This window comes from Periophthalmus magnuspinnatus, chromosome 22 (assembly GCF_009829125.3).
Source record: "Periophthalmus magnuspinnatus isolate fPerMag1 chromosome 22, fPerMag1.2.pri, whole genome shotgun sequence".
In the NCBI taxonomy this organism is placed as follows: Eukaryota; Metazoa; Chordata; class Actinopteri; order Gobiiformes; family Gobiidae; genus Periophthalmus; species Periophthalmus magnuspinnatus.
In genome coordinates, this window is record NC_047147.1 from 18,318,875 (window position 1) to 18,337,289 (window position 18,415).

General features: G+C 39.6%; 2 protein-coding genes across 2 annotated transcripts in view; both read right to left on the reverse strand.

Annotated features, from left to right (window-relative positions):
• Window positions 1-18,415, reverse strand: part of LOC117390995 (SLIT and NTRK-like protein 3) — an 80,124-nt gene that overhangs the window by 58,569 nt on the left and 3,140 nt on the right. Inside the window, exon 2 of the mRNA XM_055230916.1 lies at window positions 2,499-2,782. Within this exon, the coding sequence (XP_055086891.1) occupies window positions 2,499-2,714 (216 nt within the window). The 5' untranslated portion in view covers window positions 2,715-2,782. The remainder of the gene's footprint in view (window positions 1-2,498; window positions 2,783-18,415) is intronic.
• Window positions 1-18,415, reverse strand: part of crlf1a (cytokine receptor-like factor 1a) — a 227,773-nt gene that overhangs the window by 36,828 nt on the left and 172,530 nt on the right. The gene's annotated exons all lie outside the window — the stretch shown is intronic.

An 18,415-nucleotide genomic window follows, 5' to 3' on the forward strand; every position in this document is an offset into this window, starting at 1 on the left:
CATTTAAAGTGCTTACATCTGATTTTAACACGACTGAAGCAAAAACAAATAATTATAACAAAACGATTGTTCTGCTTTTTCTTGTCGTAATCGTTTGGGCGCTGGCAGGGACCGCGTTACCTGCCAAGCCCGTACCTCCCACGCGTCTCTACAGCTGAGTCACACAAGTGTTGATTTAACTGGTGTCATCTGTTTTTCAATCGCACTCAAATCAAATCTTCGCTCAAATCCTCCGGGACCTACCTGTTTCCGCGGCGAGCTCAATGCAATATCTGGAAAGGTCAATTCATATCTAAGAAGAAGGGGTTGTATAAGCCGCCATCAGGAAAAAGGGGCTTGGAAATACAAATATTTTCTATAATGTATGTGCTATGTGTGTCACCAAGGAGCCCGAAAAGGCATTTGGGCCTGCATATTAGCTGGTTTTGATCAATATCTCTCCAGACCACCTCCGAACTGTTGTGCTTTGAAATGGCGCAGGTTACGTAGGGCCGCACAGCAGGAGAAAAATGTGATATTTGATAACTGTGTTTGGTATTAATATAAAACAAGGTCAAATAAGGACTAAATGGTGGAAATTATTATTATTTTTGAAGATATTAAAGATCTACTATGCATTATATTTTGACAGAGCATATGCCACTATGCTGGTTTCCATGGAGATGTTGTTTCGCCTGAAATGTTCCACGTTATGTCATGAAACTCACTATCTCTTTCTATGGAGACAAGAAGGTGACACCACTAGGGCCAAGTAACAGGTCAGATCTGTGGAGAGATGGTGTGAGCCATCAACTTTTTATATAAATGGACGTAGCTAACCCGCTAGCCGCCGCGTTCCAAATAGGAGGTGATCATGGGTGCGCTTCCTGCTCCATCGACTCTGGCTTCAATTCACATTACATTAGAAAACTGTCGTCCCTCTCGCCGTAACTGCTGCTCTCAGACTCGTCATTTTGGTATTAAAATGTTCGTATTGTCCTGCTCTACGTGATCCTGGTGTTTTTATTTCGCTAGTGTGTCCGTAACTCCCGCTAGAGTTAGCAACATGTTTGATTGACAGCGTTGCAAACTGCCTGCTCCCTGATAAACCAGCAGTGTGGACAGGAACGGGCGTTACCTTCAATAGCTTCGGTTCAGATTGGCTCTTTGGTTGCTATGATACTCGTGGTCGAAATTCGCCCCTATAACCGCTAGCCTCGATGAGCTTCATTTGACTGGAGCCGAACACTATGGGCGACATCACACTCCTACTTAGTCCACCCCTTTATACAGTCTCGGGTGTGATCCGTTTATCCAGGAGGGCTGTAAAGATGGCTTCAGCAGTGGTCATCTGGACACTGTTTTTGCAATTAAGGCGTTTCATCTCCCATCCAGAAGCCATTTTGAATTTGATGGTACTGGCTTGAAATGCTGGGACACTGGGACTCTGATATAATCTACCAGCTGTTTACAGAAACATTCTCAATCCGTGGAGTTAGAAGACAACAAACCAATCAAATGCTAATCAGGTACTTAACAATGTGGTAGGTGAAAGAGCCAACGCACAATATGGGCACAACGACCCATAATGATGTTAGCTAGTACGCAAAGTCAAGGCAGTTTCACTCTAAAACTCCTCCCTTGATCACAAAAACAGTGTCCAAATGATCACCGTTGAAACCATCTCTACACCATTTCCGGACGAGCGAAGGATTACACTGTCTCTCCACAGATCTGACCCGGCATTTTTTTTTAGCAAGTCAATGTCACGTCAATGTATAAATCACAAGCTGCTACTAAGCTCTTCATATAAATCCACTCTCTCTTCCTTTTCTGCTACAACATTACTTTGCTCAAAACAGCAGCAGAACCATAAGCCTCCTCAGCCTCTTGGTATCCTCCTCTTCATCATCACCAGTGTCTATACATAATTTTTTTTTTATCAACATTTATATAAAAAATGTTTATCCTGATATCTTGTATAAACAACAAGATTACTTTTCTTACAGTTAAAGCACATTTCAAGCTTGTGAAGTTTTGTTATATGGGAAACTAATCTAATTCAGACTATGCAACTGCAACACGAAATCTGTATAATCCTTTTTCCTGCCTCCTACTCAATTAAACACTACAGGACTAAAGCTGCGAAGTTATCAGAAACTCACAAATAGAAACTTGATTTTTACTGTCTTAGAAACATGAAAAACAGAACTAGTTTATTGTAAATGATTTCCACTGTTTTTTATTTTTGTTATTATTTTTAACTTTCCTAACACATTACTAGCAACCTAAAAAGCTGTTTTTACAACTTCCAGGGGGTACAGTAATGTGTCGAGGTAATGAGAACAAAAACTATCATGCTAACAGCACACTTCCTGGTGCACTCACAAAACTTCAACTGCACAGGAGTTCGTGCAAAAACAACTATTTATGATCAACTAAAATGCTACAGCTCTAGAAATGTGAAATGACAAAACATATGTCCATCTGTCCATCCATCTCTACACTATGGCTCTTACCTGGCTGGCGTTGGTGAAGCCCCGCCCATCGCAGTGCACCTGTAGCACGCCCTCTTTGACCTCACAGGCGCAGGGTTCGAAGCAGGGCTCGTCCACCTCCTCCTCAGAGTTGTCCACCAGCGGCGTGTGTGTGGAGGTAGGGGTGGGGGTGGGGCTGTGTGACGAGTGCGACAGGCACACGCACCCCAGGGTGACGGCCAGGGCCACCCACTGCATCCTGACCCGCGTGTCCCCTCTCAGCTCAGCAGGCTGGGGGTAAGGCCCAGCATTGGCCCCTCACCGCACTGCAGAGAGAGAAAGTACAAGTCAGGTCAGAGAGAGATCACAAGAGCACACGATGGGGAAAAGTTTAATCATACACTGAAATGCAAGTCAACAACATATGGGTCAAATTGTGCGTCTGGCCGGCCAAAACCGTATCCTGTCGCTGCTATTTCCAGTGGCTGTGATTGACAGGTGGATTAACCAATCAGAGAAGGGCATTGGTCTGTTAGTGTCAAACCAAAAGTGGCAGACACGAGAAAATACATGGTCAGAGAATACACAGTAGTTACCGTCTTTTAACTTCTATTTAATTTAAACGAGCAGATCAATCACTTGAAGATGGTGTACGCAACTCCTATACAACAACAGTAAACTGATTTTTCTGTTTTAAACCAAGGTACAATGTTGTTTGCACCCCAAAAACATACAATTTCTCCATACACATATATTTCTTCAATAGCATTTTGTTGAATAAAAGTGAAACTGCACTCACCCAAATGCAAGGCTAAAAGAGTAACATTATAGCGTGCTAATGATTATAATCCATGGGTAACTGCAGGCCACAGTCTAGAGAGCACAGCACGTTAGCATAAAGCTTCATGTTCCAGAAGGCTTACGGGAGTTAAGGACATATCATTCCAGCTGGAGTGGCTCATTGAATGATACTAGTTGGTGAATGTATGAAAAATGTATGTTCATTTTAAAGTGCATATGTCAGGTTAGACTACTCATGTCACTAAAGCAGATATGACATATGCATAGACTGGATAAATAAGTGGACTGAGCGAGTGTGACGTTATCCGTAGTGTTCAGCTCCAGTCAAATGAAGCTCATCGAGGCTAGAGCGGTTATAGGGGCGAATTAGAGAGGGCATCTGACGTAAACCTGCCAATTACTTTGTTACTGCTTCACTTTGGCAACTATGATAATAAAGCCAGCAGTTTCACATAACACAACAATATTAAGTAAAATATTTTTCACCAGATCTTCATTGTTAGAAGGACTTAACATATTGCATATTCTAAAAAGGAAAAGCTTGATTAACATGAAACTTTAAATGAAAAATAACAGTAATGTGAGTGTTTTAAGAGGGGGTATTAAACAAAATCAACTTTTTGGAGCGCTTTACCATGTTATAACGTTGTTCACTCATCAAAAACACGCCTGAAAATGGTTCTGTTTAGCTGTGTATATGACTGAAAGGTTTTTATTCTGCACTCTTCTCTTTTAATGGTAATTTTATGATGATTATTTGTGATTATTTATGTTTTGATTTGTGTGATTTTAATGTCTTTCTTATTCTGTAAAGCACTTTGAATTACCTTGTGTACGAATTGTGCTATACAAATAAACTTGCCTTACGGTTAGTAGTACGATCCTATCCAACGCTCGGCCCACAAGTCTACACCACCATTTTCCATAAAATACACAAAAGCGGGATACAAAACAATGCAACTTCACAAAACTGGTGTGATGTCTGGTAGTTTCATAAGCGGGATGCATGATTGTGTTGTGATAGTGTTCCGAAGGGGGAGTGTTTTAGCAAAAAAAATTTAACTGAAACTTATTTAACGTTTTAATATGTTGTTTTTGGTGAATATAGCATGCTCAAAACAATAAAACGTAACATGGTGATCTAAATATGCCATGTGTTAGCGGTTAATACCCTGTAGAAGAGTCAAGAGTAACAGTTTTGGATTCAGTAATTACAATAATTATATTTATCTTTAGACATAGACAATCATAAGATCTTGTATTAAAAGTTCCTGTATCAAAGTTCAACAAGTAAGTGAGATATTCCGTGTACAGTGATGGGTTTTAAATTCACCTGTTATGAAAAAAAGGGTTGTGTGAAAGAGTCTAAAGGTTTTAAAGTAGAGGCTGAAGTCTGCATGTATATTATAGCTACATAATATAGTATAGAAAAAAAGGTTGCTTGAACATTTTTTCTGTAATTCAATGAGGTACAATATTCGTTTCGATATTAAAATGATAATTTTGGATAATGAGGTGAACAAAGTAAAGAAACTAAAGTCAAGACAAGAACTAGAACATCGTAAGTTGTCAGACTCGGCAGGTTGCTATATTGTGTTGGGGTCCGGGGGGCAAACCACTTTTCCAGGTAAACTGCAGATTTCTGGATAATTTCTGTCAAGAGGCCAACACCAAACATCCATTGTGCTACTAAATCCTGGTAGTAGTAGTATTGGAAGTAGCAGTAGTAGTAGTAGTAGTAGTAAAATGAAGGAATAGGTTGCGTTTACGTTTGAGAATTTGATGATATCCTCTGTAACTCTGTGAGATTTATGTTCAACTGTTCCATCATCAAAAACACACCAGGCGTGGTTTTATATGTCATCCATGCATGTTTGAGTAATCTAGTGATCTCTCCCAGGCCCTATTCAAACGCTTCTTATCTTACAGGTTTTATTTCATATGAATACGCCAATTAACTACAGAAATAACAAACATAAACCAGGTCAAAACATCTGCAAACTGACACTTAAACAGCAACATTCAACCACAGAATTGTGACCTGTCTCCAGCTCAGCTTAAAATGAGAGAGAGAGTGAGACAGAGAGACAGACAGACAAACAGGGAGACAGACAGAGAGAGAGAGACAGAGAGTGAGACAGACAGAGACAGAGAGACAGACACAGAGAGAGTGAGACAGAGAGAGAAAGAGAGAGACAGAGAGAGAGAGAAATAGAGAGACAGAGAGAGAAACAGAGAGACACAGAGAGAGAGAGGGAAACAGAGAGACAGAGAGAGAGAGACAGACACAGAGAGACAGTACAACAGAGAGAGAGACAAACAGAGAAACAGAGAGAGAGAGATACAGAGAGAGTGGGGGAAAGGAAGAGACAGAAAGAGCAAGAGAGAGAGAGAGAGAGGAAAAGAGAGAGACAGGGAAGGAAAGTTTAGGAATAATTTGAAGTTTCTGTCGTATTTCAGTCGCCCTCGAACGTCATAACTCGGATTTAATCTCCAAGTTAAACATCAGATGCCCATTCCAAGAAAGTGATCAAATGAGCCAAATTAATGAATTTCTTGTTTTGTTCACATTAGCTCTTGGTACATGTTAGCAACATTAACAGAACATAAGAGTGCATTTATGAGGCTCAGTGTCTGTGCAGGAGCAGGTTCACACACAGCAGCTGCACAGTCGCTAGCAACTAAAGGGAAATAAATGGTGGGAATTTGGAAGTTGTGGTTTCTTTGGTGTCCTGTGTTTGCCAGTAAAGCTGCATTGGATTATTTGGGGAAAGGGAACATTATCCACAATGTCGTGTTGGAATTAGAAATTAGTCAAATTCAATAAAAATATGAAGACAATATATTTTGGAGACTCATTTTTACACATGCTCATATATTACAGTAATACATATTTAATTAAGTTTTTAATAGCAATTATTTTAAGGCAATAAACCTTCACTGTCACAGCACATAAACTTCATTTAGACTCATTTGAATTTGCTAATTTGTTTGTTTATTTAGAATGCAGGACTTGTGTGTGTGTCGTATCTGAACTTATTTGTGCCAAACAAGTCAAGATACACAGACACAGGTTAAGAAGGGGTTGGGTTCAGACTGGAGACTTAATGCCAGCAGCTAAACCACCACCTCCTCCTCCTCTTCTTCTTCTTGTCCACCTCGGCTTGGAGCTCCTCCACTATGACTTTGGTCTGCTGTAGCTGATCACCTGACTCCTTCATGGACATCTGCAGCTCTTCACATCTGAGGAGGGCTGATGTCCTCTCCTCTTCACTGTGGTTCAAAGCTGTGCTCAGCTCCTCAATGGTCTTCTGGTGGTGTGACTTCTCCTCCACCATGGCCTTGTGGGTGGAGTGATATCTTTCTTCCATAGCCATAAAAGTCATCTCAGCTGTCTGCCTCTGCTCATTGAGGGCAGACACCAGGGAGCGGGCCTGTTTGTTCCAGAGCTCTTCAGCTTTCCGCCACTCTGCGGTCTCTTGTAGCATAGACTTCAGTGCCCTGTTCTCTTCCTTATACCGCTCTAGTTCCTGGGTCATTTTCATCATGGCGACCTCCTGTTTCACTATGGCATCGCAGGTGCTCTCCAGCTCCTCAAAGAGATCAGAGTTGTCGTAGTGGCTGTTCACCTTGTGCATCTTCAGCTGTTCTGCGAGCTCTTACACCTTGGCTTGGTTACTCAGGGCAAGAGCCTGCTGCTCTTGGGAGAACCTCAGGAGATTATCGTTCTCCTGGTAGAGAGTCATTCACATATTCATGAACCATCTCCCTACCCTGCTCTATCATATGTTGCATCTCCTCGTCTTTCTGTTTGAGGATATTTTTCCCAAACTCCATGATGTTTCCTTGTCCTCTCTAGCTTCATTCAGCTGTTTCTAGAGCTCCTCAACTTTCTTTTCAAGGGCTTTTTTCTCATCATCCAGCTCTTGGTGTTCACAGAGAGCTGCTCTTGAAGCTGTTGTCTCAGGTCCTTCACAAGGGGGCTCTCCTCAATGTGTGGAGTGGCGCCCCTTGCTGGTGGAGCCAGCACGTTAGCAAACACAGCCTGATATGATTTTAGATTGACTGAATAGTGATCAATGAATGGTCTTGTTTAGGAGTTTGATTTTCAACAAAAACGTGAGTGTGCCTAACTTAAAAACTGTTGGTTAATGGTAGCGTGACTGTAATATTATTTAAGAGGAACAGCACAAATCAGCTCACCTGTTGTAGTTCCAGCTAAATCAGTCATTTATGGTCAGATTGTGTTAAAACAAAACTCAGATTAAAGTCTAACTTGAGTAACAGCGCTTCAGAGCAGTGCTTATGCCATGAGAAACCCAGCACTAGGGATTTTAGAAGGTTGTCACATGTCCTTAAGCTATTGAATGCCCAAACTTTCAAAGTCATGTCTTGAATGCACTGTGAAATGTGACAAGATTATTATAGTTCATTTGCATGTTTAGTCAAGAGGTGAAGTGTATACTGTGTAAATGTGTAGTCAAGGCAACAGAACACAGAAGCCACATAGAGGACGAAATATGAACAAACTAATACAAGAAACCTATACATTTCAGAACATGTTTGTAGAGCTCTAAACTACAGGGTTAGCATATAATAAGTTGTCAAAAGTATTGAAAATCAGATACATTTGAGCAGGTATTGATGCTATAAATGTCACATCAATAGGGCAGAAATGAACCTTTCCTGAATAGCTTTAGAATGATCTTGAGCTGTATCAGAACAAGTATAAGACCACATAGACTAGTATACACCCATGGACCACTATGGAACCTACTGGACGACTGAGGGATTACACAGATATCAGACCACATCGTAATATAAAAGAAAGTATTTAATGTTGAAAATCACATTCTGTTGTCTAAGTAGTGTTTTTAAAATGATCATTGTGGTAGAGTACTGAGTATCAAGTCTATTCCTTAGTATTGAAATTAACAAGTTCATTTTAATTTCAGTATTGTGACAACATTAATAAGACCCCATGGAGATACAGATATGTTTCCTAGTTTATTACACCTTCAGTCAAAATGAAGGAAAGCACCGTAAAATCGGACAAGTTGCTTATAGTTAAACTGTTTAGCAGAGAAGCACACTGCAAAATATGTGAGGGAAACTCAAGAAGCCACGGCAACTAACAGTATGGAATAAATCCAGTTTTATAAATAAATACAGTTTTACAGAGCATGTCTTTGGGTTACTTTCTGTACACCTGCATATGTCTTATAACTACATCCATTTTCATTTCAAAACATGACAACCCACATTTAGCCCCTCACCTTTGCAACGCATTTAGATTTTCTCCCTTTGTATTGTATAGTGAAGTGGCTGGAGATTGTGTGGTGCGTAGTGAAACCCAGATTTGTTCATGATATTATGAAAACTGTATTTATTTTAAAGGAATATGCATAAAGACAGGAACAGTAGAGCATGTAATTGTGTCATAAACTCATCAAAGATCATATTTTCCTGTAAGACTGAATGCAACATGCAGCTGGTTGCAAGTGGGAGGGCATCTGGTGAAAAATACCTGTAGCCCAGCATTAATAAAAACAGCAGCCAGAAGATTAATGCTCAATATTAGCCACAAATCTGGTTGGTTTGTTTTAACGTGCAGTGTAACTTTCTGGAGGTGGCCCGTCACCTGCATGACTCCATGGAAATAGAAAGTTAAAAACATTCTTCTGAACATTCTCCATGGCAACAGATGAGTTTTGTGTCATACTGTGGAACATTACAGCCATAGGGACAACATTTCCATGGAAACACGCAGGAGGAGGCTACCCTTGCACAGAAAGATGGATTCTCGCGACATTTGTGAGTTCACGAACTCACGAGAATCCGCTCATCGAGATATTTCTGCTGTAAAGTTCACATTCACCCAGCAGGGGGCAGACCGAGCAGCAGAGAGTTTTGTGTGGCAGCCAAAAGCAAAGTGACTAAACAACAGGGAGGATGTTTGCGCTTTTCTCTCAACTGGATGTAACACAAGTTAGAATTTTTTGACTTGTTCCGCTGTTGTGATGCTTCGACCAATCAGATTCAAATATTTATTTTGACGTTCCGCTTTTCCGCAATCAGTTTCAACAAGGGCCGTATCAGATTGATAAATGTGTAGAACTCAAAGTGGTCGTTCACAGTTAGGGCACATATTTTCAGTGCAATGAACATAAACAAACTGAAAAAAAACGGTTTTATTTTAGTCTATTTTTGGCCAAAAATGTACATACTGTGGCTTTCAACATATCTTTCCCACATTTTACTCACTAGAACTTTGGATATTGTACTTTAGCCCTTCAATTTGCAGGCTACTTTCTTGTGCATCTTTAGTTCACACTCTGTACACCTGCGTACGCCTTATAACTACAGCCGTTTTCATTTCAAAACACCACAACCAGCATTTAACCACTTCACCTTCCCAATGCATTTATTTTCCCTTTGTATTATGTAGTCAAGTGGCCAGACCTCTTCCTCTGAATAATATTACCCTCCTTAACAGGCACTCGAGCGTAAATGTCTCGCATGTGTTGTTTTGAATCTGTGTGTGGTGAATTCGGCTACCGTGCTAATGCGGCTACATGCTAATTTGCCCGTCCGCTGCCAGCGTCAGATGAGCTGCTTCATTTGATGCGATGAATGGGCAGAGACGGATAGCGCGATGACAGCTAGTGAATCACAACTGTCCAGACGGATACGGACGAAAAGGGGAGATGAGAGCGACAAAGATGGAGGCGTGTATGGGAAAGCAAGGTTTATTAAATAAAGCTGTGATTATGGAAATTTGGGGTTGAAACGGCACAAACAAGGAGTTAAACCAGGCGACCAGGAATGGAATTGGGAATTTTGGGAAGGATGCTTTAGATAAGGTTGATGTGGCATTCTAAACAGTTCGATTTAGCTTGAAACAGATTAGATTTACATATTCAAGGTCCTATATTACACAAAATGGATTCTTGTGAGCTTTAAGCCAGGTTATAATGTTGTTACTTCATCAAAAACATACCCGGAGTTGTGTTTTGTTTCATTTACACATGTTTAAGTAATCCTGCAGTATCAGTCTCTGTACGTCTCCAAAGCTCAAAATGCTCTGTTCCACCTTGTGATGTCATGTATTGGTAGTTTTAAAGTTATCAGCGACCTGTTTACCTTTAGTTTAGTAGATATTGGCAATTCTGGGCTGGAACCATCCAAACGATTCTCAGTTTTAAAACACAATGGAGCACTTCCTGTATTACCACCTGACATCACAAGGTGGAACAGAGTGTTTTCTGTTGGAGAGAAGAACTCAGCCTAAATATGCAGGGTTTGTGTGTTAAGCAAAGGATTTTCACAATAGTACAGTATAAATTTGTGGTAGTAGAAGTTATTGTTGTCAGTTAAAAGGGCTTTTGTGGACCAGTTCCTACCCAAAAAATGCTAAAGTTAAAAAGTTTTGCATTTTCTGTTTGGTTATTTCTTTCAAAAAACATACACTTCCTCAGAGTTGCGTATATATATATAGCACTTTTCTAGCTTCTAGGCTTCTGGTTCGTCATCAAACAACTCACAGATTCACACACTGCTATACCCAAACTCTGGAGGCGAGGTTGGCTAAGTGTCTTGCCCAAGGACACAACGATCTGTGGGAGCTGGAATCGCACCGACAACCTGTGGGCCCGTGGATCTGACTGTCGAGAGCGGGATTTGAACCGCCAACCTTTGGATTAGTGGTTCACAGGTGTATACTAGTCTATGTGTCTTATACTTGCTCTGATACAACTCAAGATGATTGTAAAGCTTTTCAGGAAAGCTTCATTTCTGTCCTGTGAATGTGACTTTTTAGTATCGATATTTGTTGAAATGAGTATCTAGTTTGAGTACTAGTTTAAGTATCATTTAGTATCTGATTTTCGATTCTTTAGACTAGACAGAACTCAAATCAAGTTTAGTAAATCCACTTAAGCATATCAAAGTATTTCAACTAGCTGTTCCTTTGTGCAGTGTGCATAAGTACAGGAATGCAAAAGGCACATCTTTTCTGTGTACTTTGAGATAACTTTGGCGAAGGTTACAAGTCACTTCTTCCATATGAAACGTTATCGTCACAGCAGGGGGCACGCGCAGCATCTGAATATTCGAGTCAGTCTCCACATCTCTTGGTTTGGGCTTGTTAAAAAGTTAAAATGGCCGACCAGCTAAAAGTATCCGTAGGCAGGATCATTTTTAAAAGACGTTTTATACAAGACCGACTGGTAACTGTTTAGACTGTCAACTTTAACAAGACTATACCATGGTGCGAGAAATGATCAATGTACGTCTATAATACTCAAACCTTTAATCTGTTGTCTGTTGAAATGGTATAAAAAGTATTTGAACGACAAATCGACGCTAATTTGGTTCTATTCAACAAATAGTACCCAGTAAATCGTATCAGGTGTATTTTTTTTTAAACATCCACCACTTCTCCATGTAGATGTTATTGCTTTGCCTGGAACACAAGTGTCAAACTCAAGGCCTGTGGGCAAAATGCGGCCCACTACGTCACTTTATGTGGCCCGGTACAAGGTAAATTAAAAGGTATGACTGTTTTAAAATATCAGTTTATCAGGAGATACACAGTTAAACAGACATTTTTTCATATCTATGCAAATTCATATGCAATATTTGTAACTTGAATAAGTAATAAATACAGAAACGGTTAATTAACAAGATTTTTTTAAAAAAGTTACATTTATTTTACATTACATTTGGTTACATTTATACTGTCTTGCATTTACATCTGGCCCTTTGAGAGTAATCATTTCACTGATTTGTGAAAATGAGTCTGACATCCCTGGCCTAGAATGTCCCACAGTACGGCATTAAACCAGTAATCCATCCCCATACGTACAACAACAAGGTGATACCGTCTGGCCAAGGTACAAGTCAGATCTGTGGAGAGATGACCTTGTTCACAGTAAGCATGTTTTACAAGAGGTTTTTGAGCAATACAAACACCCAGAGTGAAATAACAGCTAGTTAGGCAAGTTTAACGCCATACGGTGGAACGTTCAGGTCAAAGTAATCTCCCCGTGGATACAAGCAGGTAGAGGACATAAAGTTGCATAGTGCAGCTTTAAATAGACGAGAACCCATTGAGATTAGGGGCTTTTTACACGAGGAGGTCCTGTAGATGTTGGTACTATGCACATACGTCACAGTTTATGTACGGGACTGCAGATTTAGTCCAGCTCGTCTGTAGGATTAGATTATGACAGACATGTTTTTTGTTTTTTTCCATCTTATTCCTTCACCAACTTTTAAAATATACTTAAACTGTTGGCCAATACACATCGCAGATTATCACACGCATTAAAGCAGCACTGTGTAACTTTATGGGTAACTCCACAATGAGCTAAAACCATATATTGGCACCGTTTCCGTGGCGACAGATAGGTTTAATGCGATGCTGTCGAATATCCCAATGACAAGGCAATGACATCTCCATAGAGACAAGCAGGTCAAGATGCATGTTTCTCAAGGCGCTTTAGTCTAATGAAAAAAAGTCTATTTTCTGGCTGAAATGTTACGTGGTGGGGCTTTAACAATAAGTCTGTTTTTCGCTTGGTTTAGAGTCATATTTCAGTATTCAATGAAAAGTTAATGCATAAATCGCAAAGCTAATCTCTCCTACTTGTCAGAAAAGTCAGTTAGATTTTTTTTTTTCCCTTAAAAAAACTGTGCAGCCCGAAATGAGATTATTACTATATCTTTTTCCCTTTGATTGACAGCGACGTAACCTCTGAGCGCCCACAAGAAACTGCTGATGGCAAATTGTCAACAAGTAAATAGCTTATTCTACAAAACTTTCAAAATATCAATCTCGAGTCACAATATTATCTGCCTTGAATATCATCACAAAAACATTCAAATTAATTCAGTGCTTTTTTTTTTTTTAAACACTAGGGCGGACAGTGGCTCAGTTGGTCGAGCGTTTGTCCACTGATCTGAAGGTTGGTGGTTCAAATCCCACCTTCTTTGGGCAAGACACTTAAACCTCCTCACCCCTAATGTCTGTGTGCACTGGTGTATAAAGTTAGAAAAGCATTATATAAAAGTTTACCATTCACTACAACTAATTTGCATTGGGCAGGTTTTCATGTTTTTCCTATTCTGTCTTGGTTTGTTGCGATAGTACTGTGCAAAATATTGATCATAGTTTTTTGTGTTAGTCTAAACGTAACTATTGTGTAGCTGTTTAGACAACTTTTGGCCCTTTGGTTAACATTATAGCTCATATAGGTATCATACAGTTATGGATTTACCTCTACGTATGCCATAACTGTTGCCCGTGTCGAACCAGGAAGTAAAATTATAAACTTGTCTGACCTGTCATATACACTTATACAGGACAGTAATAAACCTTTCCTGAATAGCTTTAGTAATATAAAAGAAAATACTATGGCTTAATGTTGAAAATCACATTTTATTCTAAGTTTTTTTATTATCATCGCAGCTCTTTCCACCTCATTTCAAAGTGACGATCACGAAATGAACGGATGAGATACCAAAACTCTGAACGGCATGCGAGGAGACAAGGAAACAAGGAGACAAAGAAGGAGGCAGGAAGGAAGGAAACAACAGGCACAGCGCGGGCCAAGCCTCTCCAGTCTTAATGAGATCTAAATTGGATAAAACATCTTGATCCGATCATACAGCGTTTGAACAGTGCCATGTGCAGCGCAATTATGACGGCGCTATGCTAGCCGCTAATCAGCCGGCAATAATCTGGAATCAGTGAGTTAGAAAGAGCGGGCGGGCGATCAACACACCAGCTATCCACAGTGAGAGGGAGGGTATTACAGCGCGTACGTGATAAATAGTGTTAGCGTAGCATAGCGTCATAGCGTGGTCAGTAAATGGGGTCGAATACAAGGGCAATGAATTTGAGGATATAAAGTACTGCAGGATAGGACTGGATTTTGGTGTACGTGTATTTTTTATTTATTTTTTATCCAATACCAATAAATTGTTTTTACTTTGACTTTGAGACAGCTCTATAAAAAATTTTACCTTGGTGTTAATATTTTTTGCTCTAACCAAGTTTGAACTCATCTAAACTGTAAATATATGAGTCAGAAACTAAATTATAAACAATGATTTTCAAAAATGTCACCAAAAAATTATCAAAAAACTACATTTATGTTTTTTTTCCAAGACAATAATCACTTTTAAACAGCTCAGTTAGTATTGATATACTGGTATCTGGCATTGACTGTATATATAAATGACTGTATATATAAATGATATATAAGTGGACATAGCTAACCGACTAGCCACCACATGCTGCCGTCTACATGATCCTGGTGTTTTTATTTCACCATTGTGTCCGTAACTCAAGATATGAACAGTAATAACAGACAAATCAGGCGCCTTCTTTCCCAAAGGTTGCTCCCACTCGTGTTAGCAACAGGTTTGATTGACAGCGTTGCCAAGTACCAGCCCCCTACTAAACCAGCACTACGGGCGGGAAGGGACCTCGCTCCGGATTGGCTCTTTGGTTGCTATGATACTCGCAGTCGGAGTTCCTAATCTGGAACTCAGGTCCAAATTGGCCCCTATAACTGCTCTAGCCTCGACGAGTTTCATTTGACTGGAGCCGAACACTATGGGTGACGTAACACGACCGTAGTCCACAGTCTCTGGTATTTGGTAATGACCCGCCCATCACTATAACATAATAACATTCAAACAGGGGGAAAACTGGACACTAGACACAAAGTCAAACCACAAATGAGATATTATACAAACTCACATTTTTGTAACGTCAACTTAAATGTTGATCAAATTGGATGTGAATTTTGTAGTTTTTACTGAATACGGTTGGTTGCCATGGTGCAGACACAAAGAAAGCGTTCTTTAAAGTATATGAAAAGCAGCTATTTCTGAAAACGCGACAGACTGAAAGGTATTGCCTATACATTTTAGAAGACATTTTGTTGGATGCAAAAAATCTTGCATTTGCCAAGGACCAACAATTTTATCCAATCAGAGATGTTGTTGGATGAGAACCATATGGAAACAAATGCTTGTGTCAAACAGATGTTTCACTGTCACAGTTTGACAGTCTGAGTGAAAGGACGCAGTGGGCGGGGTTAACAGTTCATTCTGAAATATGTTCTTCACTTGTGGTTCCTTTCTCGGGTCATTTACTTTGTCTGAGTGTTCTGCAGTGTGGCATTAAATGTATCGATCGTCATGGAGACAAGAAAGTGATACCACAGGGCCAAGATACAGCTCTGTGTTTTTTTAAGGTATTTTTGGAAATCAAACACCTGTAATTGATTAAATGTAAGATAGATATATTTAGTGCCATACTGTGGAACATTTTAGGCAAAGATATACCATCCCCACGGAGGCAAGCAGGTTAAGGACCCTCCCCTTGAAAAGTTACATAGGGCATCTTTAATTAAGCACTTCAAATCATGTATTTAAAATGATTTGTAAATTAACAAACTGTAACATTCTTTAAAGTAATAAATGTGAAATGCCAGTGCAGATATACTTAAATGTAGACGCACAATGAGCTATGTGGCAGATATTTAAGGTCTAAAACAGTTTGAAACAGCCAAACAAAGTCATCTAGATCCCATGATATCTGCAGCAAAGCTAAGATCAATGGATTTTAAAATATGAAGAAAAAACACTCAAAGCCTTTATCATGTGAAAATAGGACTAAATACTGGAATATGTCTAAACCAGGTCAACACCAATGAGCAAGAAGTACTAACCAGGACAAAGCACGACTAAATAAAGACCTCATCAGGACCATTCTAAATATTTTGACTCGAAAACCATGAAATGAATAAATAAAACATGGCGAAAGCTAAAAACATCTTAACAAAGATGACCAGTTTGCATGTTCTTCCTGTGTGGGGGCTCTAGGTTTCCCCATCAACTTACAGACATTAGGCTAAAGGGGCGCTGTGCATCTTTTCTGGTAGGGGGTCCTATGGCTGCTTGTCTCCATGGAGATTGCATTGCTTCAGAATGTTCCACAGAATGCCATTAAATATCTATCTTGCTTTTTTTTTTTTTTTTGTTTGTTTGCTTTGTTCTACAGAAAGCAGAATGAGCCTCTCGTGAGTTTCTCATTTGTTTCAATGTTGAAATCCAGTTTGTTTAAACCTAGAAGGCCTCACTCTGATCTGAATGGTCACTACCTAAACAGTTATGAATCAGTGCTAGTGCAGCCTCTGCAGCTCAGTGAGTGAATTCTGGAGGTTCTGAGCTTCCACATGAGGCCTGTCCATAAACTGAAAATGAGAAAAACTTGTCTGTGTCCTCTATCTGCAGGTTAAGGCTCTGGCAACTCAGATTGAAATACCTTTCTGAAACAGTGAGAGCCCAGGATACAGACAGTTCTTTTAACTTAAGCCAAGCAGAAAGTACAACACACACACGGAGCAAACTCCTAGAACAGAGTGTAATAGAATCTTAATGATGTTAAACTACTGCACCATGTTCAGGTCTAATCCAGGCTTATGACAAGTATCACATTATTCTACATTAGAGGCTCAAATATGTTAACCAGGTTTAAAGCAGGTGGAAACTCAATTCTGCTCTAAATATAGCCTCCATAATACTGCATTACACACTGCTGCTCCACTCACACACGCTACACTTTACATTTACCTGCTCTAAAGTTACACTATGTAACTTTTGTAGTTGCCACCTGCTTGCATGGAGATGTTATTTCATTTTCATTTATTTATATAGAAAAAGATTAAAGTACATGTTAGGCTTTTCTCTGAAATGTTCCACTGTATGGCATTAAACTTTTTTAAACTTTGTTTTACTTGCACAATTTTTATTACTCAAAAATATCTTGAAAAACATGATTTTTTTGTGTGAGTGTGGTTACCTCTCCACAGATTTTTTGGTAACTTGGCCTGGTGGCATGCACCCGCTTGTGTCGATGGAGATAGAGAAGTGTAATACTGTGGTCATACTGTGGAACATTCTACACAAAGCAGCCCTCCCCAGCCCAGCCCTACCCCCCCTCAGAAATGTTACTGCAGTGCACCTTTAAGAGCCCTTTATACCACAGATGTTTAAAGGGCCCATATTACACTATTCACACATGTTTAACACACAAACCATAAATATTTAGGCTGTGTTCTTCTTTCAAATAGAAAAAACTCTGTTCCACTTTGTGATGTCATGTGGTAATACAGGAAGTGCTTCACTGTGTTTTTAAACTCCACACACCTTCACTAGAATCACTGTAATTGCCAGTCTCTACTGAACTAAAGGTAAAAGGAGCTGTTAACATGAAAACTACCACTACATGACATCACAAGTTGGAACAGAGCATTTTGAGCTTTGGAGATTAGACAGACTGATAATAAAGGGTTACTCAAACTGTGTGAATGAAACTAAACATGACTGCAGGTTTGAATGTTTTTAAGCCTTTGAGGTTTTGGCTTGAAGTTCACACGAGTCATTTTAGCGTAATATAGGACCTTTAAACTCATATAGTTTCTTTCTGAATTTCTTTCATGGTGATTTACCGTGTTTTTCTGAAATAAAAAATAAATTCTATATCACCTTAACACTTGCCAATTCAAATTCATAAAAGTCTGTCTGTTTCATGTAAACTTAAAGCTCCACCATTTATGAAGCCTTTCTGGTGTTTCTGGGTAGATGCCATTGCTTTGCCTGGAATGTTCCACAGTATGGTATTAAATCTCTCTGTGTCCATGAAGTGAAGCAGGTGATGCAAACAGGCCAAGTTACAGGTCAGATCTGTGGAGAGGTGACCTTATTCACAGTTAGCAATACGAACCTGTAATTGAATAAAGCCAGATAGATGGATTTAAAGCCACTGTGGAACATTCTAGGCAAAGAGTTCACATGATGGAGACGAGCAGGTGGGGGACCCTCTCTAAACCAGTGCAATTTCTTTTCACTCTTAACAAACGCTCTGGATTTTTCTTTAATATTGATCAAACTAGACCTTATCAAGATTGAGATAAAGTCTTTTTTAGCTTAACTATTTTAGCTCTAATCTTGTCTCCAGTGGGTATTCAGCCTCACACAGCACTGTCAAAGGTCCTATATTACACAAAATGGATTCTTGTGAGCGTTAAGCCATGTTATAATGTCGTTACCTCCTCAAAAACATACCCGGAGTTGCGTTT